The 25,351-nt window shown below is 39.2% G+C and overlaps 4 protein-coding genes and 1 pseudogene across 4 annotated transcripts; all 5 read right to left on the reverse strand.

Annotated features, from left to right (window-relative positions):
- Positions 1 to 2,401: 2,401 nt before the first annotated feature.
- LOC133114942 (interferon alpha-4-like) lies at positions 2,402 to 4,134 on the reverse strand. The gene is made up of 5 exons (XM_061224636.1): positions 4,009 to 4,134; positions 3,824 to 3,913; positions 3,557 to 3,706; positions 3,062 to 3,172; positions 2,402 to 2,506 (listed from the first exon to the last, which is right to left on the reverse strand). The coding sequence occupies exons 1-5, from the start codon at positions 4,132 to 4,134 to the stop codon at positions 2,402 to 2,404; spliced, it is 582 nt and encodes a 193-aa protein (XP_061080620.1).
- A 1,686-nt stretch (positions 4,135 to 5,820) lies between these two features.
- Positions 5,821 to 7,137, reverse strand: LOC133114943 (interferon a3-like). The gene is made up of 5 exons (XM_061224637.1): positions 7,003 to 7,137; positions 6,834 to 6,920; positions 6,413 to 6,562; positions 6,227 to 6,331; positions 5,821 to 5,916 (listed from the first exon to the last, which is right to left on the reverse strand). The coding sequence occupies exons 1-5, from the start codon at positions 7,135 to 7,137 to the stop codon at positions 5,821 to 5,823; spliced, it is 573 nt and encodes a 190-aa protein (XP_061080621.1).
- A 7,281-nt stretch (positions 7,138 to 14,418) lies between these two features.
- Positions 14,419 to 15,671, reverse strand: LOC133114944 (interferon a3-like). Its single transcript, XM_061224638.1, has 5 exons — positions 15,537 to 15,671; positions 15,368 to 15,454; positions 14,900 to 15,049; positions 14,714 to 14,818; positions 14,419 to 14,514 (listed from the first exon to the last, which is right to left on the reverse strand). The coding sequence occupies exons 1-5, from the start codon at positions 15,669 to 15,671 to the stop codon at positions 14,419 to 14,421; spliced, it is 573 nt and encodes a 190-aa protein (XP_061080622.1).
- Positions 15,672 to 20,222: 4,551 nt separating this feature from the next.
- Positions 20,223 to 21,890, reverse strand: LOC133113935 (interferon alpha-4-like; annotated as a pseudogene).
- A 2,162-nt stretch (positions 21,891 to 24,052) lies between these two features.
- On the reverse strand, positions 24,053 to 25,351 carry LOC133114945 (interferon a3-like). Its single transcript, XM_061224640.1, has 5 exons — positions 25,217 to 25,351; positions 25,048 to 25,134; positions 24,538 to 24,687; positions 24,352 to 24,456; positions 24,053 to 24,148 (listed from the first exon to the last, which is right to left on the reverse strand). The coding sequence occupies exons 1-5, from the start codon at positions 25,349 to 25,351 to the stop codon at positions 24,053 to 24,055; spliced, it is 573 nt and encodes a 190-aa protein (XP_061080624.1).

Raw genomic sequence — 25,351 nt, forward strand, 5'->3', positions numbered from 1 at the left:
AAGGTACAATTGGTAATTTCGGACATCCAATGGTAAAGAGAGGAATTGCAGTAGCAACAGCGCCCTCAAACAACAACACTGATTATCCCTGCCCTTCCCTATGAACGCGCTGACGTGCCACCCCATTGGCTGTGGCAATTAGAACCAATTTTCAACCATTCAACCATTCATTCATTAATTCATTCATTCATCATCCTAACCCGCTTATCCTGAACAGGGTCGCAGGGGTGCTGGAGCCTATCCCAGCATACATTGGGGGAATGGCAGGAATACACCCTGGACAGGTCGCCAGTCCATTGCAGGGCACACACACACACCATTCACTCACACACTCATACCCACGGGCAATTTAGACTCTCCAATCAGCCTAACCTGCATGTCTTTGGACTGTGGGAGGAAACCCACGTGAACACGGGGAGAACATGCAAACTGCACACAGAGAGGCCCCGGGCGACGGGGATTTGAACCCAGGACCTACTTGCTGTGAGGCGGCAGTGCTACCCACTGCGCAGATTTTCAACCAATGACTTTTAATTATTGTACTTATTTTTAAACCGGAATTTAAGGACAATAAACACAAGCAGAGGGTGAGTCAACATATGTTGAGGAAATATTTTTTGTCTCTTTTCCTCCTCGTCCCTTTTACGTGGGTGAATTTGTATTGGCAACAATGATGTTGAAGAAATATTCAGAGTCAATAGTTGCTCATTAAAAAAATCTTTAGTTTAAAATAAAACAGATTAATCTTGGGAGTCTGTGTTCTCTGTGCAAGAACACCTGATTATGTGTCCTCTGCACTTTCATAAAACAAACTGTACTTTGCAGCTCAATGTGTTTTAACAGACACACAGTGAGGACTGACTTAATCATTTTAACATCATTAAAAATGATTCTTCAAATATTATGGTGTATCATTGTAGTACTAAACAGCATTTGAAATATAGTATATAGATATATAGTAACATTTAGGAAAAGGAATTTTAGCACTTGATTCTATATTCTAACCATTTCACAGTTTTAATGAAAGTATTTAAATCAAACTTCATCATTCCTGGTTTTCAATAAGGGCCTTTTGATCAAACTTCAACACATGCCAGTGAGCCTCTTTTTAAGTGATAGGAAGGGATTGGTCTTGTGTCAATGTTTAACACAAATCATGCCTATGGTGCGTTTAAAGGTGATAGACTATTGCAATCTCATATATTTTGTTTAATTTAAAATCAAATATGCTGGAGTACAGAGGCAAAACAGTAATTGTACCACTGTACAAATGCTGTCGGACTGGACAGTAGGTTGGTATGTTGTCGTAATATTGAATTTTTTTTCTTGATTAAACGGAAGGGTTTAGCGCAGTCAGCTTTTTCCATTCAGAATTCGGCCACTCCGTGTTCGGAGTGTAGAATTTGGAAACGGGAAACCAGAAGAGAAATAGAAACCGAAAGCGAAAATGTCACATGCATTACGGTGTATGTGGCTTATTTGACTTCAAAATTAACATTTTTGACGGCAACACTCGATTCGTTGGCTACTTGTTCTCTCATTGCCATTTCATGTTTTGTAATTTGTTGCCGTGATGTATTTTGGAAAAAATATTTGTGCATTGCTCTTGCATTTCCCCCACGTGCCTTTTTCAAAGATATGGGCAGAAGGTTTACCCAAATTCAAGGAAACGGAGCGAGTTGACTCCCTCTTCGCAACTTCATGGAGAGTTGTGCGCGACAGCAACAATTTTCAGTCCTTATGGTTTTCATTCATATTTCCCCAAAAAATATCTGCATTTGAAGTCACCCATCCTATTCTGCAGATTCGAGGGTTCTCTATGCCAATCTTATTGCCATGGAGAAACCTCTGAGAATAGATGGCAGCTAAAATGGCAGCTAAAATATGACGTGTGTAGCTTTGTTCCTGTAAGCTGTTCATCGTGCTGGAACTTAGCTCCCGTATGAAGAGACTTATGTTATTTCATTGATCTTTTTTATCGACCGCTGATTATGAGTATCTGAAATGAATTGTATGATCATGACATTGAAAAAAATGAGTGACAATTTGAGAATGTCCTTCTGCTCTCAAAATGGCATCTCTAGGCTGAGCTCATGTTTCCGCTCTGCAGGCAACCGCACACCGTGAGAACAATGACAAAGCCGGCTCTTCACAATGAAATTCATGCACTTTATTAAGTTTAGTAAATATAAAAGATTTTAAATTAAATAATAAATAAATAAATAAATAAATAAATACAGTAGAAAACACGTTTTACATTCATGTAAAAAAATATATGAATACAGAAAAAATATGTTTCGCATGTTTGTACGAATAAATAAAATAATACATAAATCAATAAATAAATTCATAAATATTCAGATTAATACTGAAGGCACTGTCGATGTCAGATCCATGGAGCTCATGCTCTTTTCGGCCAAAGCAAGCTGTCTGACTTGTGTTCGAGGATGAAAAGCAGGGTGCGGACAAGCTCCTTCCGCACGACTTCCCACGCGCAGAAAGAGTTCTGAGGAGAGAGGAGAGACCGTTAATATTTTCTGTATCACTGAAAAACCTGAAACGTTGGATTGACGTTATTTTTCGTGTGCTCACATCTAAAAACTCGAATTGGACTCAACTTACTTAAATTCAATTTAAAAAATGAACGAGTATACGTACTTAAATGTATCCAAGTTGTCTCGGGTGAAAGATTTTAAATGTGGCCATTGAACTCAAATGCATTTTCGACACACTTGTGTTACTGTACTCTTCTGCTCCTTGAAACACATTTTGTGTTAAAGTTACTACGTGTATGATATAAATATACAATTAACGTGTTACCAATATAATTTTTAACAGACTGTGTTGAAAGCAACAGAAAATGTGTTGTCCTTATAACTAGACGTGGACGTGTGTTACAAAAATTACACACGCTGATCTGTTTTCAGAGTCAATACGTTTTTTTCAAGTTGATCTAACGTCTCACTTTTTTCAGTGTAACAAGACTGGTTTAATTGGAAATTATGTCAAATGTTTGGTGAATGTATGGTTTTGTGGTGTTTTTTTATTCTTTCGACCATACCTTCTCTTGTAAAACCGCTGTCAGTCTCTCAAAATAGTTTTTGAGTGTCGCAGTTCTGGCAGAGACGTCGGTGTGGTCAGAACCGTCACTCTCTGGCTTGCTTCGTTCCATCTGAAATAATCATCCATGACCCACCGAACAGACGCATTATTTTTTTTATCCTTATTTAATCCAGATTACAGCAGATTTATCTGCCAATTGTATTTTCACCATCTAACTTCAAATACAATCGTGGGTCTGACCCAGAAAAATTATTAAAGATGGCAAATTTCCTATTTTACCTCCAAAGAGGACTGAAAATAAAAAAATATATATGTTGACTGCATCCAAAACTTGTATTATGTAAAATACTCTTCTTTTTTTTTCCTCCTGCATTGGTCTCAGGAGGTTCATGGCAATTTCACGAATATGTGACGCCTACAGCTGACAAATGTAGCCTAAACATATACGGAATAGCTATAATTAATACATTTCAGTATTTTAGTGGGCACTTACACATTTGTTTTTCTCAACAAGGTCGTTGATGATATTTTGAAAGTCGTCTAACTTCATTTCATCCCACTCCGTCGGTAAATCGTGGTTTTCAAACAGGGAGTTGATGCTGTGCAGAGTCTGATAAACGGCAGTCCGGACGCTGTCGTTCTGCTGTGGTGGGGAAAGGGATCATCATGATGAAAGAGCGCGCTGCAGGTGGACTTAAATGCGACATGTTCGTTCCTTCAGCCTCAGGTGAAGGCCGCAGGTTTGAGAGCGCGCTCTTACCTCAGCGGTTCCATTGGACGACGCAAAAGCGGACCCTGGAAAAGTTATGAGGACATTCTCATTGATGCATTCTCGTGGGAAAGTGCCCCCCTAAAATAGAAAAATGGGGAAAGGATGACCAATAAGTCTTTCTTCACGTCAGCGTGGTTAAGAGAGGATATGAGAATACATGTTTTAAAATGTACCATGTCTTTTAGAAGATTGTAGCAGGTCTTAATACGGGTTCCATCCAGACGACAATTTATCGGCGCACTCAAAACCTGTGACACACAGAGCAGGGCGCACAGCCAGGCGCTGTTCTCGGGTGTCATGTTCATGGTGTGATGGATGACCTGTAGCAAAAGAATACTGACACATTCAAACATTTGTCCTTTGAAAAAAGCGCAATGAATATGAAGCGCATTAAACAATGATTCGTTACCTTTGTGATAGACTGTCCTTGATCTTCCCGCAATGTGGTCTGACTCCCGAACTCATGTCCTCCTGCGGTTTTTATACGATAAAGATGCATGTGTATGAAAAGTGAAAATTATTCGCCAAATAGGTACGAATCTGGGAAAGTTCACCAGAGAAGAAACCACAGGGATTCCGTTTTCGAGTCCCCCTCCACATCCTTTTGATATATACAAGACGCATCTGAGGGAGTTTTTTTTTAATTAATTAATTTTCTCGGTACTTCCATAGAATAATTAATTGATGAAATGCCCTCGTGCTTCATAATAAGCAGACCAGAACGGAGAGAGAGATGCATCGTCGATGCTATGTACTCCACTTGGAGAGATTTGTGTCGACATATCCAATGCAATGGAATTTTAATATGAACTGAATGTGGTATTGACTTTGTTTCTGGAACACTTGGAACAAACGAACAGGAATACTCCATTAAGAACAGTGCAACTGGAGATCCAGAAACTGATACGGCCCTCCTTGCCCACGCTTGACTTGAGCCCTCAGATTTAAGCCCTCGGTGAGGAAGGCCTCTCCTTTTGGGCCCATGCCATGATATCCCCAACCAGGGTTATTGCCGCTTGAAGACCGGCAGGTTAAATCCACAGACTGCGATGAACGCCGCGCTTCGGAACTCACTTTCATGTCATTGTCATTTGGACGCCTCTGGTTGTCTCATGCATATTTCGCTAGCAACGTGTGAAAGTAAACATCAGTAGAGTCTCCCTGTACCAATGGACACCAGTGTTGAAATATGGTACTGGAGCCTTGATTTGATCCCATGGGTGTATTGGCACCGATTGATCCTGGCACTTGCAATTGCACTCTTGGAAAGAGTTGGACCTTTCACCAACATGTCTTAGACTCAACGAAGACCGCGTCATTCATTCCTGTTTTCCAATGTCCACCTCTGTTTGCGGACTTGAACCTGATGAGAAGTCTGCAGAGACTTGAATTGGAGAGCAGTGTACAAGTGTACACCGAAGGTTATAAATGATCTTGGATGATGATGTGTGGAGGATTGATCAGTGCCTCCGATATGTTTTCCAGTCCCATTAAACACAACATAAGATGACCCCGTCGTGTTGTCGTTGCAAAGGGAGGATGCCCCAAGTACCATAACCAGGGTTGTGCATATGTGTGACATGTCTGGTAATATATTCATGACAAAAGTTCAATTTCTGTTCATTCTAGATAATCATTCACGTAGAATAGTTCACATTCCACAGAGCTGAAATACAGCTCCGTACTTTTGTTGTTTTTTCTTCGTTTCTGTCGAGGATGTGAATCATTTTGGAGGATACTATATACACAGGAAATATGCATTACTTTATAATATGCAGCAAAATCCCACAGTTAGAAAAAAGTATTCAAAATTTATTTGCAAAATGAGTTGTATAAGAGCATTTTCACATAAATAACAAAATAAATTTATATAAATACATAAATAAATCAGTGATCAAATAATGTTTTCCCAAAACGGATTTTGTTCAGATGCAGTCCCATGTGTTCTGTGGATCAGTCCATGGTTCTCCGGTGAGTAGCTTCGCTCACTGTTTCTTTCTTCTTTCCAAAAACTGTTGGAGCTTCTCCAAGCTGTGACGAACTTCCTTCCTCACAACCTCCCATGCGCATGCGCTCTGGCCCTAGGGAACGTTGGATGAAAACAAGTCCAGCTTCAATATTAATGCGTAATTGAATTTATTCATTCACTCATTCATTCATTCATTCATTTTCCGAACCCGCTTATCCTGAACAGGGTCGCAGGGGGTTGGACCACCATCCGTGCCGCCCGTAAATGAATTTTTTTCTCATTAAAATAATATGGTCTTGCGCATTGACAGTTATTGGTATAGTTGCATACAAATTTGCATAAGAAGAGTTAAACATGCCTCATTTCAAGGATTTTACAGTTGACATTTCGAGTTGTGTGTCAGGCTGAACATGGTTGGATACCTTTTCTTTTAAAAGCGTATTCAGCCTTTCAAAGTATGACTTCAGCCTCCCGTTGTCGTCTGAGGGACGCGTTCCATCCCCGGATGATGTAATCTTGCTTCCAACCTTCATGAAACAAAGAAGATAATGAAAGCAGGAAGGCGTGTAGGATGTGTATACAATACACCGTGAGGACCGCGTACTTACGCATTGCTCCAAGTTTTCAGTTTGACGGGACAGCAGATTTTTCAAGAGCTCAAGCTTTTCAGGATCCCAAGTTGTGGAAGACAGGTCATTGTAGAAGATCTTTTCCACGTCTCTCAGAGCATCATATGCTACTGATGCAGCATCAGAATTCTGGAAAACAAATGATGGATATGCGTAAAACAAATGACAGCTAATAAACAGTTTCGACAGCGGTCTGTGCTCCTAAGTAGCTTAGCGAATGGTGCCATCGGAACGTTTTACGCGTTAAACATCATCAATATAAATGGTTGCCTTCTTGAATTAGTTTATTGGCCTATTCGTCAAAGTTAAGGATGAGTGTTGATTGAATCCTGGCTTGCATCGGATCATATTCACATAATCATATATTGCATTTATTTAATTCCTGAGATTGCCAAACTACCTGAGGCTCGCTCGTGGTGTCGTAGGCACCCTCTGGAAACATGAGTTTGACGTTTTCTTTCAGGCACTCGGCTGGAAAACTTCCGCCCTGTAAGGGAATTGTGTCCATTATAGGCACAGAAAAGCTCAGAGAAGTCCATTGAGACAATAGAATATTAAATTGTCCTCACCATGTCGGTCAGAAGCTGAATGCATTCTGCATTTAGTTTCCCCAGTTTATACTGCGTCCATTTGCATTGCAGTGAGACGGAGTGGTCCAAGAAGAGCAGAACCGCGCAGATGCTCCAGAACTTCAGCATACACATTTTCAGTGATTAAATGAGCGCTTGTGTGTATCTGTTGCAACTGATGCCTAGTGCTGATTGGCACCATATTTATCGAGCTCTTTTGGACTTTTTTAAACCACTTTCTTTAATGTGGTTTAGTAGCTTACTGCGTGGGATCTTTGGGGTTAAAAGTGGAAAATACTTTTTTTATTTTTTATGAATAGAGTCGTATTAATTATTTATTAAAACATTCCCCTGAGGAAATTACTTTCTCTTTTGTCTGCTACAATGGGATTCGAATTAACGTTAGGTAACGTTTGTTTAAGTGTCAGTTGATTAAAGTGGTTAGTTTCATTACGCGAGGATTCTGATGAAGTCCTGCCCAAAATATTGTGTTAAAATGCAGACCACGCGTTAGTGCTTTAAATGTCTGTTAAATCATGATATATTTTCGATGTTAAATTTGATGTTGGAAAACTGAAGAGGCCGGATCTGCTATGAACTGCCATATGTAACTAATATGAATTTATGTTATCGACTTACCAATGGGAACACAATTTCTCATAACTTGTCAATTTAAGAGGTATATATTTTTTATGAGAATTTCTTTTGAATTTGTATTTAATGCAGGTATAGGACAACTCAGAAAGCTGTCTCTCCAACAAAAACTGTGCAGTTCATCATTAATTATGTTAATAATATTTCTACTATATATGACTGGACACCCGACGTTGAATTAATTTTTAAGAATCCCTTTGAATTCCTTCAATAAGGTCATTTAAATAATCATTTCTTTTCGACGTTAAATTAGATGTTGGAAAACTGAACAGGCCGGATCTTCTATGAGTTCACAAATGTAACTCATTTGTATGTAAGTTATCGTCTTACGAATGAGAACACAATTTCTCATAACTTGTGTATGTCTGAGGTATATTTTTCTGAGATTTGTATTTAAAACAAGTATTGGACAACTCCGAAAGCTTTTTCCCCAGCAGACATTGTGCAGGTTATCATGATATTGTCATTATATTAAAAATATTCATACTATTTATACAGTTATTAAAATAAGAAAGGTTATTTATTCTGGTGGTGTAAATTAGAATGCAGAATATTTCTACTATTATTATTATATTTCATTTTGCACAAATGGTTGCATTTGATATGCGGAATCAAAAAGTAAAAGTAAAGTAGTTTATTCTGGTGGTCTAAATTGGAATGCAGGTGTGCGAGGAAAATGTATTTTTCTATTGAAGAAGGAAAGTGCCCAACATGAGTAAATTCCCCCCAGGACATTTCTTTCTCTTTTGACTGCTATAATGGGATTCGAATTAACGTTAGGTTAAGTGTCTGTTGATTAAAGTGGTTAGTTTCATTACGCGAGGATTCTGATGAAGTCCTGCCCAAAATATTGTGCTAAAATGCGGACCACGCGTAAATGTTTAAACTTCTCTTGAGATTTCATATTTTGCGATCATATCCTGTAATTTGAGTAATACTCTACCCGGATGACAACGGGCTTCCTTGACTGTCATTGGCACAACTCTGGCCCTCATTCTGACAATCTCCAATCACAGACCTCAAAGACAATCAGAAGCCGAGAATCAAGGCTAGATACAGAAAGCGTTCTTATAACTGCACCAAGGAAGCTCTTGAATTCACCGGACTAATCAGAAACGGCTGAGAAGCCAACTGTTCAACAATTACTTTTCGGCCTTTCAATGTATGAAAAAGGCATGTAATTCCCACACTGATCACCCGATATGGCTGTAAATACGCTCAAATTAAAGGTACAATTGGTAATTTCGGACATCCAATGGTAAAGAGAGGAATTGCAGTAGCAACAGCGCCCTCAGAAAACAACACTGATTATCCCTGCCCTTCTCTATGAACGCGCTGACGTGCCACCCCATTGGCTGTGGCAATTAGAACCAATTTTCAACCATTCAGCCATTCATTCATTCATTCATTCATTATCCTAACCGGCTTATCCTGAACAGGGTCGCAGGGGGGCTGGAGCCTATCCCAGCATACATTGGGCGAATGGCAGGAATACACCCTGGACAGGTCGCCAGTCCATCGCAGGGCACACACACACTATTCACTCACACACTCATACCCACAGGCAATTTAGACTCTCCAATCAGCCTAACCTGCATGTCTTTGGACTGTGGGAGGAAACCCACGTGAACACCGGGAGAAAATGCAAACTCCACACAGAGAGGCCCCGGCCGACGGGGATTCGAACCCACGACCTCCTTGCTGTGAGGCGGCAGTGCTACCCATTGCGCAAATTTTCAACCAATGAGTTTTAATTATTGTACTTATTTTTAAACCGGAATTTAAGCACAATAAACACAAGCAGAGGGTGAGTCAACATATGTTGAGGAAATATTTTTTGTCTCTTTTCCTCCTCGTCCCTTTTACGTGGGTGAATTTGTATTGGCAACAATGATGTTGAAGAAATATTCAGAGTCAATAGTTGCTCATTAAAAAATCTTTAGTTTAAAATAAAACAGATTAATCTGGGGAGTCTGTGTTCTCTGTGCAAGAACACCTGATTATGTGTCCTCTGCACTTTCATAAAACAAACTGTACTTTGCAGCTCAATGTGTTTTAACAGACACACAGTGAGGACTGACTTAATCATTTTAACATCATTAAAAATGATTCTTCAAACATTACGGTGTATCATTGTAGTACTAAACAGCATTTGAAATATAGTATATAGACATATAGTAACATTTAGGAAAAGGTATTTTTGCACATGATTCTATATTCTAACCATTTCACAGTTTTAATGAAAGTATTTAAATCAAACTTCATCATTCCTGGTTTTCAATAAGGGCCTTTTGATCAAACTTCAACACATGCCAGTGAGCCTCTTTTTAAGTGATAGGAAGGGATTGGTCTTGTATCAATGTTTAACGCAAATCATGCCTATGGTGCCTTTAAAGGTGATAGACTATTTCAATCTCATATATTTTGTTTCATTTAAAATCAAATATGCTGGAGTACAGAGGCAAAACAGTAATTGTACCACTGTACAAATGCTGTCGGACTGGACAGTAGGTTGGTATGTTGTCGTAATATTGAACACCGCCACTATTAATCTCCTTGCAGTTTTTTTCTTGATTAAACGGAAGGGTTTAGCGCAGTCAGCTTTTTCCATTCAGAATTCGGTCACTCTGTGTTCGGAGGGTAGAATTTGGAAACGGGAAACCAGAAGAGAAATAGAAACCGAAAGCGGAAATGTCACATGCATTACGGTGTATGTGGCTTATTTGACTTCAAAATTAACATTTTTGACGGCAACACTCGATTCGTTGGCTACTTGTTCTCTAATTGCCATTTCATGTTTTGTAATTTGTTGCCGTGATGTATTTTGGAGAAAATATTTGTGCATTGCTCTTGCGTTTCCCCCACGTGCTTTTTTAAAAGATATGGACAGAAGATTTACCCAAATTCAAAGAATCGGAGCGAGTTGACTCCCTCTTCGCAACTTCATGGAGAGTTGTGCGCGACAGCATCAATTTTCAGTCCTTATGGTTTTCATTCATATTTCCCCAAAAAGTATCTGCATTTGAAGTGACCCATCCTTTTCTGCAGAATCGAGGGTTCTCCGGCATAGAAGAGTAGACGGCAACTAAAATATGACGTGTGTAGCTTTGTTCCTGTAAACTGTTCATCGTGCTGAAACTTAGCTCCCGTACGAAGAGACTTATGTTACTTCATTGATTTTTTTTTTTTTTTTTCTATTATGAGTATCTGAAATGAATTATATGATGGAAAAATGAGTGACAATTTGAGAATGTCCTTCCGCTCTCAAAATGGCATCTCTAGGCTGTCATACAGGCATGAGCTCATGTTTCCGCTCTGCAGGCAACCGCACACCGTGAGAACAATGACAAAGCAGGCTCTTCACAATGAAATTCATGCACTTTATTAACTTTTGTAAATATAAAAGATTTTGCAAATAAATAAGAAATAAATAAATACAGTAGAAAACACGTTTTACATTAATGGAAATAAATATATGAATTCAGAAGAAAATATGTTTCGCGTGTTTGTACGAATAAATAAAAGAATACATAAATCAATAAATAAATTCATGAATATTCAAATTAATACTGAAGGCACTGTCGATGTCAGATCCATGGAGCTCATGTTCTTTTCGGCCAAAGCAAGCTGTCTGACTTGTGTTCGAGGATGAAAAGCAGGGTGCGGACAAGCTCCTTCCGCACGACTTCCCACGCGCAGAAAGAGTTCTGAGGAGAGAGGAGAGACCGTTAATATTTTCTGTGTCACTGAAAACTCGAATTGGACTAAACTTAGTTAAATTGAATCAAAAAAATGAACGAGTATACGTACTTAAATGGAAGCTAGTTGTCTCGGTTGAAAGATTTTAAATGTGGCCATTGAACACTCTCAAAATGCATTTTCTACACACTTGTTGTGTTACTCTTCTGCTCCTTGAAACACATTTTGTGTTAAAGTTACTACTTGTATGATACAAATATACAATTCACGTGTTACAAATTGAATTTTTAACAGACTGTGTTGAAAGCAACAGAAAATGTGTTGTCCCTATGTCTAGACACGGACGTGTGTTAAAAAATCCCACGTTGATCTGTTGAGTGAATTCGGTTTTTTCAAGTTGATCTAACGTCTCACTTTTTTCACTGTAACAAGAATGGTTTAATTGGAAATGAAGTCAAATGTTTGGTGAATGTATGATTTTGTGGTGTTCTCTTATTCTTTCGACCATACCTTCTCTTGTAAAACCGCTGCCAGTCTCTCAAAATAATCTCTGAGTGTCGCAGTTCTGGCAGAGACGTCGGTGTGGTCAGAACCGTCACTCTCTGGCTTGCTTCGTCCCACCTGAAATAATCATCCATGACCCACCGAACACAATCATTATTATTTTTATCCTTATTTCATACAGATTACAGCAGACTTAAGTGCCTATTGTATTTTCACTATCAACCTTCAAATACAATCGTGGATCTGGACCCAGATAAATTATTAAAGATGGCAAATTTCCTATTGAACCTCAAACGAGGACTAAAAGTAAAATATATAGTATGATTGCATCCAAGAAACTTGTATTATGTATTTTTTTCTCCTCCTGCATTGGTCTCAGGAGGTTAATGGCAATTTCACGAATAATGAAAATATGTGACGCCTACAGCTAACAAATGTAGCCTCAATATATACGGAATAGCTATAGTTAATACATTTCAGTATTTTAGTGGTCACTTACACATTTGTTTTTTTCAACCAGGCCGTTGATGATATTTTGGAAGTTGTTTAACTTAGATTCATCCCACTCCGTCGTGGTTTTCAAACAGGGAGTTGATGCTGTGCAGAGTTTGATAAACGGCAGTCCGGACGCTGTCGTTCTGCTGTGGTGGGGAAAGGGATCATCATGATGGAAGAGCGCGGTGCAGGTGGACTTAAATGCGACATGTTCGTTCCCTCAGCCTCAGGTGAAGGCCGCAGGTTTCAGAGCGCGCTCTTACCTCAGCGGTTCCATTGGACGCAAAAGCGGACCCTGGAAAAGTTATGAGGACATTCTCATTGATGCATTCTCCTGGGAAAGTGCCCCCCTAAAATAGAAAGATGGGGAAAGGATGACCAAACTGTCAGCAAACTTCAGAGAGGATATGAAAATATATGTTTTAAAATGTACCATGTCTTTTAGAAGATTGTGGCAGGTCTGAATTCGGGTTCCATCCAGACGACAATTTATCGGCGCACTCAAAACCTGTGACACACAGAGCAGGGCGCACAGGCAGCCGATGTTCTCGGGTGTCATGTTCATGATGTGATGGAAGACCTGTATCAAAAGAATATCGACACATTCAAATATTGGGCCTTGGAAAATGAAGCGCAATGACTATGAAGCATATTAAACAATAATTCGTTACCTTTGTGGTAGACTGTCCTTGATCTTCCCGCAATGTGGTCTGACTCCCGAACTCATGTCCTCCTGCGGGTTTTATACTTTAAAGATACATGTGGATGAAAAGTGAAAGAATTGAACACATATTTCATGAAAGTGAACGTAACTGGGAAGGTTCACCAAAGAAACCGCAGGGCATCCCTTTTCGAGTTGTTCTGTTCCTCTTCTTAAGCTTAAAATAGATAGAAGGTGCATCTGGTGCAGTTTATGTTTTATTTTTGGTCATTATTTCCATGAAATATTTGATTGATAAAACGTTCTTGTGCTTCACGTAGCGGAGGGAAACTTTATTTCATTAACTGGTTCCTCTACGTAACCAGGCCGTCACTAACAGGAACCGTGTAAGCCCATGAACCGTTGGAGAAGGTTTCTCGAGTCGAATTTGAAGGGCCAAGGATCCCATGAAAGAACTGGGAGAGGTGAAGATGCACCGGAGATGATATGCTACAGTTGGAGAGATGGGTGTTTGTGGCCTATATCTAATGTCATGGCATGTAAATATGAACTATAAATGTGGTATTGTCCTTGTTTGTGCGACATTGCGATTGAAGATGTATGCTGATAAAGTCCGTTCTCCAATATCCGATACATATCATGAACCTTAAGAGAAGAAAAAACATTCTCTATTAAGGAAAGATAAATTATAATTAGACTGGACCTTTCAGCAATATGTCTGGTAGCGTATCTTACTCAACGAAAACCGAATAATTAATTAGTGTTCGTGTCCACCTCCGTTTGCGGACTTTAACCTGATGATTTGGAGAGCAGTGTGCAAGTGTACACCGAAGGATATAAATGGTCTTTAATGATGATGAGTGTGGAGGATTGATCAGTTCCTCCGATATGTTTTCCAGTCCCATTAAACACAATATAAGATGACCCCGTCGTGTTGTCTTTGCAAAAGGAGGATGCCCCAAGTACCATAACCAGGGTTGTGCAAATCTGTGACATGTCCGGTATTATATTCATGACTTGAGAAGAGTTCAATTTCTGTTCATTCTACATAATCATTCACGTAGAATATTTCACATTCCACAGAGCTGAAATACAGCTCCGTACTTTCATTGTTTTTTCTTACTTTTTGTCGAGGATGTGAATCATTTTGGAGGATACAATAGAAGCAGGAAATATGCATTAGTGTATAATATGCAGCAAAATCCCACAGTTTGAAAAAGTATTCAAAATTTATTAGCAAAATAGATTATATAAGATAATTTTCAAATAAATAACAAAATTAATTAATATAAATACATAAATAAATCAGTGATCAAATAATGTTTTCCCAAAACGAATTTTGTTCAGATGCAGTCCCATGTGTTCTGTGGATCAGTCCGTGGTTCTCCGGTGAGTAGCTTCGCTCACTGTTTCTTTCTTCTTTCCAAAAACTGTTGGAGCTTCTCCAAGCTGTGACGAACTTCCTTCCTCACAACCTCCCATGCGCATGCGCTCTGGCTCTAAGAAAAGTTTGATGAAAACAGGTCCAGCTTCAATATTAAAGCCTAATTGAATTTATTTTTCATGAAAATAAAATGGTATTGCGCATTGACAGTTATTAGTATATATGCGTGAATTTCCACAGGAACAGTTAAACAGGCCACATTTCTAGGATAATGCAGTTGACATTTGTCTGTTAGGATGAACGTGTTTGGATACCTTTTCTTTTAAAAGCGTATTCAGTCTTTCAAAGTATGGCTTCAGCCTCCCGTTGTCGTCTGAGGGACGCGTTCCATCCCCGGTGGATGTCATCTTGCTTCCAACCTTAATGAGACAAAGAAGATAATGAAAGCAGGAAGGCGTGTAGGATGTGTATACAATACACCGTGAGAACCGCGTACTTACGCATTGCTCCAAGTTTTCTGTTTGACGCGACAGCAGATTTTTCAAGAGCTCAAGCTTTTCAGGATCCCAAGTTGTGGAAGACAGGTCATTGTAGAAGATCTTTTCCACGTCTCTCAGAGCATCATATGCTACTGATGCAGCATCAGAATTCTGGAAAACAAATGATGGATATGCGTAAAACAAATTACAGCTAACAGTTTCGACAGCGGTATAATTCTTCACGCACTTTCACAATAAAATAGCCTAAGGCTTTGTTAAAATAATTTGTCCTAAGTAGCTTAGCGAATGGTGCCATCGGAACGTTTTACGCGTTAAACATCATCAATATAAATGGTTGCCTTCTTGAATTTGTTTATTGGCCTATTCGTCAAAGTTAAGGATGAGTGTTGATTGAATCCTGGCTTGCATCGGATCATATTCACATAATCATATATTCCATTTATATAATTACTGAGATTGCCAAACTACCTGAGGCTCGCTCGTGGTGTCGTAGGCACCCTCTGGAAACATGAGTTTGACGTTTTCTTTCAGGCACTCGGCTGGAAAACTTCCGCCCTGTAAGGGAATTGTGTCCATTATAGGCACAGAAAAGCTCAGAGAAGTCCATTGAGACAATAGAATATTAAATTGTCCTCACCATGTCGGTCAGAAGCTGAATGCATTCTGCATTTAGTTTCCCCAGTTTATACTGCGTCCATTTGCATTGCAGTGAGAGGGAGTGGTCCAAGAAGAGCAGAACCGCGCAGATGCTCCAGAACTTCAGCATACACATTTTCAGTGATTAAATTAGCGCTTGTGTGCAGTTGAGCAGATCAATGAAATGCGATTGTATCTGTTGCAACTGATGCCTATGCCTAGTGCTTGGCACCATATTTATCGAGCTCTTTTGGACTTTTTTAACCACTTTCTTTAATGTGGTTTAGTAGCTTACTGCGTGGGATCTTTGGGGTTAAAAGTGGAAAATACTTTTTTTATTTTTTATGAATAGAGTAGTATTAATTATTAATTAAAACATTCCCGTGAGGAAATTACTTTCTCTTTTGTCTGCTATAATGGGATTCGAATTAACGTTAGGTAACGTTTGCTTAAGTGTCAGTTGATTAAAGTGGTTAGTTTCATTACGCGAGGATTCTGATGAAGTCCTGCCCAAAATATTGTGTTAAAATGCAGACCACGCGTTAGTGCTTTAAATGTCTGTTAAATCATGATATATTTTCGATGTTAAATTTGATGTTGGAAAACTGAACAGGCCCCATCTGCTATGAACTGCCATATGTAACTAATATGAATTTATGTTATCGACTTACCAATGGGAACACAATTTCTCATAACTTGTCAAATTAAGAGGTATATTTTTTTATGAGAATTTCTTTTGAATTTGTATTTAATGCAGGTATAGGACAACTCAGAAAGCTGTCTCTCCAGCAAAAACTGTGCAGTTCATCATTAATTATGTGAATAATATTTCTACTATATATGAATAGACACCCGACGTTGAATTAATTTTTAAGAATCCCTTTGAATTCCTTCAATAAGGTCATTTAAACAATCATTTCTTTTCGACGTTAAATTAGATGTTGGAAAACTGAACAGGCCGGATCTTCTATGAATTCACAAATGTAACTCATATGTATGTAAGTTATCGTCTTACGAATGAGAACACAATTTCTCATAACTTGTGTATTTCTGAGGTATATTTTTCTGAGATTTGTATTTAAAACAAGTATTGGACAACTCCGAAAGCTTTTTCCCCAGCAGACATTGTGCAGGTTATCATGATATTGTCATTATATTAAAAATATTCATACTATTTATACAGTTATTAAAATAAGAAAAGTTATTTATTCTGGTGGTGTAAATTAGAATGCAGAATATTTCTACTATTATTATTATATTTCTTTTTGCACAAATGGTTGCATTTGATATGCGGAATCAAAAAGTAAAAGTAAAGTAGTTTATTCTGGTGGTCTAAATTGGAATGCAGGTGTGCGAGGAAAATGTATTTTTCTATTGAAGAAGGAAAGTGCCCAACATGAGTAAATTCCCCCCAGGACATTTCTTTCTCTTTTGACTGCTATAATGGGATTCGAATTAACGTTAGGTTAAGTGTCAGTTGATTAAAGTGGTTAGTTTCATTACGCGAGGATTCTGATGAAGTCCTGCCCAAAATATTGTGGTAAAATGCGGACCACGCGTAAATGTTTAAACTTCTCTTGAGATTTCGTATTTTGCGATCATATCCTGTAGTTTGAGTAATACTCTACCCGGATGACAACGGGCTTCCTTGACTGTCATTGGCACAACTCTGGCCCTCATTCTGACAATCTCCAATCACAGACCTCAAAGACAATCAGAAGCCGAGAATCAAGGCTAGATACAGAAAGCGTTCTTATAACTGCACCAAGGAAGCTATTGAATTCACCTGACTAATCAGAAACGGCTGAGAAGCCAACTGTTCAACAATTACTTTTCGGCCTTTCAATGTATGAAAAAGGCATGTAATTCCCACATTGATCACCCGATATGGCTGTAAATACGCTCAAATTAAAGGTACAATTGGTAATTTCGGACATCCAATGTTAAAGAGAGGAATTGCAGTAGCAACAGCGCCCTCAGAAAACAACACACATTATCCCTGCCCCTTCTCTATGAACGCGCTGACGTGCCACCCCATTGGCTGTGGCAATTAGAACCAATTTCCAACCATTCAACCATTCATTCATTCATTCATTCATTCATTCATTCATTATCCTAACCGGCTTATCCTGAACAGGGTCGCAGGGGGGCTGGAGCCTATCCCAGCATACATTGGGCGAATGGCAGGAATACACCCTGGACAGGTCGCCAGTCCATCGCAGGGCACACACACACTATTCACTCACACACTCATACCCACAGGCAATTTAGACTCTTCAATCAGCCTAACCTGCATGTCTTTGGACTGTGGGAGGAAACCCACGTGAACACCGGGAGAAAATGCAAACTCCACACAGAGAGGCCCCGGCCGACGGGGATTCGAACCCAGGACCTCCTTGTTGTGAGGCGGCAGTGCTACCCATTGCGCAAATTTTCAACCAATGAGTTTTAATTATTGTACTTATTTTTAAACCGGAATTTAAGCACAATAAACACAAGCAGAGGGTCAACATATGTTGAGGAAATATTTTTTGTCTCTTTTCCTCCTCGTCCCTTTTACGTGGGTGAATTTGTATTGGCAACAATGATGTTGAAGAAATATTCAGAGTCAATATTTGCTCATTAAAAAATCTTTAGTTTAAAATAAAACAGATTAATCTGGGGAGTCTGTGTTCTCCTGATTATGTGTCCTCTGCACTTTCATAAAACAAACTGTACTTTGCAGCTCAATGTGTTTTAACAGACACACAGTGAGGACTGACTTAATAATTTTAACATCATTAAAAATGATTCTTCAAACATTACGGTGTATCATTGTAGTACTAAACAGCATTTGAAATATAGTATATAGATATATAGTAACATTTAGGGAAAGGTATTTTTGCACATGATTCTATATTCTAACCATTTCACAGTTTTAATGAAAGTATTTAAATCAAACTTCATCATTCCTGGTTTTCAATAAGGGCATTTTGATCAAACTTCAACACATGCCAGTGAGCCTCTTTTTAAGTGATAGGAAGGGATTGGTCTTGTATCAATGTTTAACACAAATCATGCCTAAGGTGATATACTATTTCAATCTCATATATATCCTGCTTTTTCTTGATAGTTAATGTTGTTTGATTCTTACTAACTACTACTAATCTAGGTTTTGTACAGTACTAGTCCGATTAATACACTTACTGTCTGTCTAACTAACTAACTAACTAACTAACAATCACTTTTATTGGGTAGTTTAGAAATATTCACGAAACTAACTCACTAACGCTATCTCTTAGTATTTCTGCTCTGTTCTATAACTCCGCCTCCCTATGCTATCCCTGATGACTCGTTTAGTTTCAGCGAAGTGTTCGCACCTGTCTCTAACTATCACTACGTCTTCTAACTAAGCAAATGTCTACTCCCTAATCCGGAGCCGTATGTTTTGCATGTTTTGTTTCGTGCGTCCAGTCCGCGTTTTCGTCTACCTCCCGTTATTATGTCATTACCCTATTGTGTTTCCCCACCTGTTGTCCATTTGTTTAGCCCACCTTTTCCTCTGCCCCGCCTAGATTGTCACCTTCCCTCTTGTATTTAAACCTCAGTCTCAGTGTGCTTCGTTTTCAGAACGTTGATCTTGATAAGTGCCGATTGTTTGTAAGCCTTGTTATAGAGATTCTTGAAAGACACCGCTTTGCCTTGCCTTGCCTTGACTTGCCTTGACTTGCCTTGACTTCGACTTTGCGTTTGCCCTGCTGTACCTTCGCCCTGTGATTTTCTGGATTTTGACCTCTCGCTTGTCTTTTCGACTATTCTTTTGCTTTTCGTTTTTGGCTGTGTTTTGGATCTCTTGGCTTGTGACTACTGGACATTAAAACTACTCTTTTGGATTATCCTGTGGTCTGCGTCTGGGTTCCCTGGACCGTACATAACAAATATTTGTGCATTGCTCTTGCGTTTCCCCCACGTGCTTTTTTAAAAGATATGGAGAGAAGGTTTGCCCAAATTCAAGGAATCGGAGCGAGTTGACTCCCTCTTCGCAACTTCATGGAGAGTTGTGCGCGACAGCATCAATTTTCCCTATGGTTTTCATTCATATTTCCCCAAAAAGTATCTGCATTTGAAGTGACCCATCCTTTTCTGCAGAATCGAGGGTTCTGCGGCATAGAAGAGTAGATGGCAACTAAAATATGACGTGTGTAGCTTTGTTCCTGTAAACTGTTCATCGTGCTGAAACTTAGCTCCCGTACGAAGACACTTATGTTATTTCATTGATCTTTTTTTTTTTTTTCTATTATGAGTATCTGAAATGAATTATATGATGGAAAAATGAGTGACAATTTGAGAATGTCCTTCCGCTCTCAAAATGGCATCTCTAGGCTGTCATACAGGCATGAGCTCATGTTTCCGCTCTGCAGGCAACCGCACACCGTGAGAACAATGACAAAGCAGGCTCTTCACAATGAAATTCATGCACTTTATTAACTTTTGTAAACATAAAAGATTTTGCAAATAAATAAGAAATAAATAAATACAGTAGAAAACACGTTTTACATTAATGGAAATAAATATATGAATTCAGAAGAAAATATGTTTCGCGTGTTTGTACGAATAAATAAAATAATACATAAATCAATAAATAAATTCATGAATATTCAAATTAATACTGAAGGCACTGTCGATGTCAGATCCATGGAGCTCATGTTCATTTCGGCCAAAGCAAGCTGTCTGACTTTTGTTCGAGGATGAAAAGCAGGGTGCGGACAAGCTCCTTCCGCACGACTTCCCACGCGCAGAAAGAGTTCTGAGGAGAGAGGAGAGACCGTTAATATTTTCTGTATCACTGAAAACTCGAATTGGACTCAACTTAGTTAAATTGAATCAAAATGAACGAGTATACGTACTTAAATGGAACCTAGTTGTCTCGGATGAAAGATTTTAAATGTGGCCATTGAACACTCTCAAAATGCATTTTCCACACACTTGTTGTGTTACTATACTCTTCTGCTCCTTGAAACACATTTTGTGTTGAAGTTACTACTTGTATGATACAAATATACAATTCACGTGTTACAAATTGAATTTTTAACAGACTGTGTTGAAAGCAACAGAAAATGTGTTGTCCTTATGTCTAGACACGGACGTGTGTTCAAAAATCCCACGTTGATCTGTTGAGTGAATTCGGTTTTTTCAAGTTGATCTAACGTCTCACTTTTTTCACTGTAACAAGACTGGTTTAATTGGGAATGAAGTCAAATGTTTGGTGAATGTATGATTTTGTGGTGGTTTCTTATTCTTTCGACCATACCTTCTCTTGTAAAACCGCTGCCAGTCTCTCAAAATAATCTCTGAGTGTCGCAGTTCTGGCAGAGACGTCGGTGTGGTCAGAACCGTCACTCTCTGGCTTGCTTCGTCCCACCTGAAATAATCATCCATGACCCACCGAACACAATCATTATTATTTTTATCCTTATTTCATACAGATTACAGCAGACTTAAGTGCCTATTGTATTTTCACTATCAACCTTCAAATACAATCGTGGATCTGGACCCAGATAAATTATTAAAGATGGCAAATTTCCTATTGAACCTCAAACGAGGACTAAAAGTAAAATATATATTATGATTGCATCCAAGATACTTGTATTATGTATTTTTTTCCTCCTCCTGCATTGGTCTCAGGAGGTTAATGGCAATTTCACGAATGATCAAAATATGTGACGCCTACAGCTAACAAATGTAGCCTCAATATATACGGAATAGCTATAGTTAATACATTTCAGTATTTTAGTGGTCACTTACGCATTTGTTTTTTTCAACCAGGCCGTTGATGATATTTTGGAAGTTGTTTAACTTAGATTCATCCCACTCCGTCGGTAAGTCGTGGTTTTCAAACAGGGAGTTGATGCTGTGCAGAGTTAAACGGCAGTCCGGACGTTGTCGTTCTGCTGTGGTGGGGAAAGGGATCATCATGATGGAAGAGCGCGGTGCAGGTGGACTTAAATGCGACATGTTCGTTCCCTCAGCCTCAGGTGAAGGCCGCAGGTTTGAGAGCGCGCTCTTACCTCAGCGGTTCCATTGGACGCAAAAGCGGACCCTGGAAAAGTTATGAGGACATTCTCATTGATGCATTCTCCTGGGAAAGTGCCCCCCTAAAATAGAAAGACGGGGAAAGGAGGACCAATAAGTCTTTCTTCATGTCAGCAAACTTCAGAGAGGATATGAAAATACATGTTTTAAAATGTACCATGTCTTTTAGAAGATTGTAGCAGGTCTGAATTCGGGTTCCATCCAGACGACAATTTATCGGCGCACTCAAAACCTGTGACACACAGAGCAGGGCGCATAGCCAGGCGCTGTTCTCGGGTGTCATGTTCATGATGTGATGGATGACCTGTATCAAACGAATATCGTCACATTCAAATATTGGGCCCTGGAAAATGAAGCGCAATGACTATGAAGCATATTAAACAATAATTCGTTACCTTTGTGGTAGACTGTCCTTGATCTTCCCGCAATGTGGTCTGACTCCCGAATTCATGTCCTCCTGCGGTTTTTATACTTTAAAGATACATGTGTATGAAAAGTGAAAGAATTGAACACATATTTCATGAAAGTGAACGTAACTGGGAAGGTTCACCAAAGAAACCGCAGGGCATCCCTTTTCGAGTTGTTCAGTTCCCCTTCTTAACCTTAAAATAGATAGAAGGTGCATCTGGTGCAGTTTGCTTTATTTTTGGTCATTATTTCCATGAAATATTTTATTGATAAAACGTTCTTGTGCTTCAGGTAGCGGAGGGAAACTTTGTTTCATTAAATGGTTCCTCTACGTAACCAGGCCGTCACTAACAGGAACCGTGTAAGCCCATGAACCGTTGGAGAAGATTTCTCGAGTCGAATTTGAAGGGCCAAGGATCCCATTAAAGAACTGGGAGAGGTGAAGATGCATCGGAGATGATATGCTACAGTTGGAGAGATGGGTGTTTGTGGCCTATATCTAATGTCATGGCATGTAAATATGAACTATAAATGTGGTATTGTCCTTGTTTGTGCGAAACTGCGATTGAAGATGTATGCTGATGAAGCCCGTTCTCCAATATCCGATAAATACCATGAACCTTAAGAGAAGAAAAAACATTCTCGATTAAGGAAAGATAATTTATCATTAGACTGGACCTTTCAGCAATATGTCTCGTAGCGAATCTTACTCAACGAAAACCCGCATAATTAATTAGTGTTTTCCAATGTCTACCTCCGTTTGCGGACTTGCGGAAAATTACTAGCCTAAGATGTAACCAAAGTGAGCGAATCAGGGAAAGTAAAGCGAAGAAGAAACCGCAGGGATTCCGTTTTCGAGTTTTTCAACTGAACTTCTTAACCGTAAAACAGATAGAAGGTGCATCTGGTGCAGTTTGTTTTATTTTTGGCAATTATTTCTACGAAATATTTAATTCATAAAACGTTCTTGTGCTTCACTTAGCGGAGGGAAAGTTTAATGAAATGGTTCCTCTACGTAACCAGGCCGTCACCAACAGGAACCGTGGAAGCCCAGAAAATCTATTGATTCGGAAATGAAGGGCCAAGGATACCACTAAAGAAGTGGGAGAGGTGGAGATGCATCGGAGATGAAGTGCTACTGTTGGAGAGATGGGTGTTTGTGGCCTATATCTAATGCCATGGCAAGAAAATATAGGCCACAAACACTCATCTCTCCAACAGTAGCACTGATAAAGCCAGTATGCTGATATAGCCAGTTTTCTAATATCCGGTGAATATCATGAACCTTTAGAGAAGAAACGATATTCTCGATTCAGGAAAGATAAATTATCATTAGGTTGGACCTTTCGGCAATGTCTGGTAACCGCATCATTTATTCGTGTTTTCCAATGTCCACCTCTGTTTGCGGACTTGAACCTGATGAATCGTCGGGAGAGACTTGAATTGGAGAGCAGTGTGCAAGTGTACACCCAAGGATATAAATGATCTTGGATGATGATGTGTGGAGGATTGATCAGTGCCTCCGATATGATTTCCAGTCCCATTAAACACAACATAAGATGACCCCGTCGTGTTGTCGTTGCAAAGGGAGGATGCCCCAAGTACCATAACCAGGGTTGTGCATATGTGTGACATGTCTGGTAATATATTCATGACAAAAGTTTCATTTCTGTTCATTCTAGATAATCATTCACGTAGAATATTTCACATTCCACAGAGCGGAAATACAGCTCCGGAATTTCGTGTTTTTTTCTTAGTTTTTGTCGAGGATGTGAATCATTTTGGAGGATACTATATACGCAGGAAATATGCATTCGTGTATAATATGCAGCAAAATCCCACAGTTTGAAAAAGTATTCAAAATTTATTAGCAAAATAGATTATATAAGATAATTTTCAAATAAATAACAAAATAAATTAATATAAATACATAAATAAATCAGTGATCACATAATGTTTTCCCAAAACGAATTTTGTTCAGATGCAGTCCCATGTGTTCTGTGGATCAGTCCGTGGTTCTCCGGTGAGTAGCTTCGCTCACTGTTTCTTTCTTCTTTCCAAAAACTGTTGGAGCTTCTCCAAGCTGTGACGAACTTCCTTCCTCACAACCTCCCATGCGCATGCGCTCTGGCCCTAGGAAACGTTGGATGAAAACAGGTCCAGCTTCAATATTAATGCGTAATTCAATTCATTTTTCATGAAAATAAAATGGTATTGCGCATTGACAGTTATTAGTATATATATTTGGGCAAATTTCCACAGGAACAGTTAAACAGGCCACATTTCTAGGATAATGCAGTTGACATTTGTATGTTAGGATGAACATGTTTGGATACCTTTTCTTTTAAAAGCGTATTCAGTCTTTCAAAGTATGGCTTCAGCCTCCCGTTGTCGTCTGAGGGACGCGTTCCATCCCCGGTGGATGCCATCTTGCTTCCAACCTTAATGAAACAAAGAAGATAATGAAAGCAGGAAGGCGTGTAGGATGTGTATACAATACACCGTGAGGACCGCGTACTTACGCATTGCTCCAAGTTTTCAGTTTGACGAGACAGCAGATTTTTCAAGAGCTCAAGCTTTTCAGGATCCCAAGATGTGGAAGACAGGTCATTGTAGAAGATCTTTTCCACGTCTCTCAGAGCATCATATGCTACTGATGCAACATCAGAATTCTGGAAAATAAATGATGGATATGCGTAAAACAAATGACAGCTAATAAACAGTTTCGACAGCGGTATAATTCTTCACGCACTTTCAAAATAAAATATCCTAAGGCTTTGTTGAAATAATAATTTCTCCTAACAGAAATACAAATAAACGTACTTGGACTCTGTGCTCCTAAGTCGCTGATTGTGGCATCGGAACGTTTTACGCGTTACACATCATCAATATAAATGGTTGCCTTCTTGAATTTGTTTTTTGGCCTATTCGTCAAAGGTAAGGATGAGTGTTGATTGAATCCTGGCTTGCATCGGATCATATTCACATAATCAAATATTGCATTTATATAATTCCTGAGATTGCCAAACTACCTGAGGCTCGCTCGTGGTGTCGTAGGCACCCTCTGGAAACATGAGTTTGACGTTTTCTTTCAGGCACTCGGCTGGAAAACTTCCGCCCTGTAAGGGAATTGTGTCCATTATAGGCACAAAAAAGCTCAGAGAAGTCCATTGAGACAATAGAATATTAAATTGTCCTCACCATGTCGGTCAGAAGCTGAATGCACTCTGCATTTAGTTTCCCCAGTTTATACTGCGTCCATTTGCATTGCAGTGAGAGGGAGTGGTCCAAGAAGAGCAGAACCGCGCAGATGCTCCAGAACTTCAGCATGCACAT

Source organism: Conger conger, chromosome 16, assembly GCF_963514075.1.
Source record: "Conger conger chromosome 16, fConCon1.1, whole genome shotgun sequence".
NCBI lineage: Eukaryota > Metazoa > Chordata > Actinopteri > Anguilliformes > Congridae > Conger > Conger conger.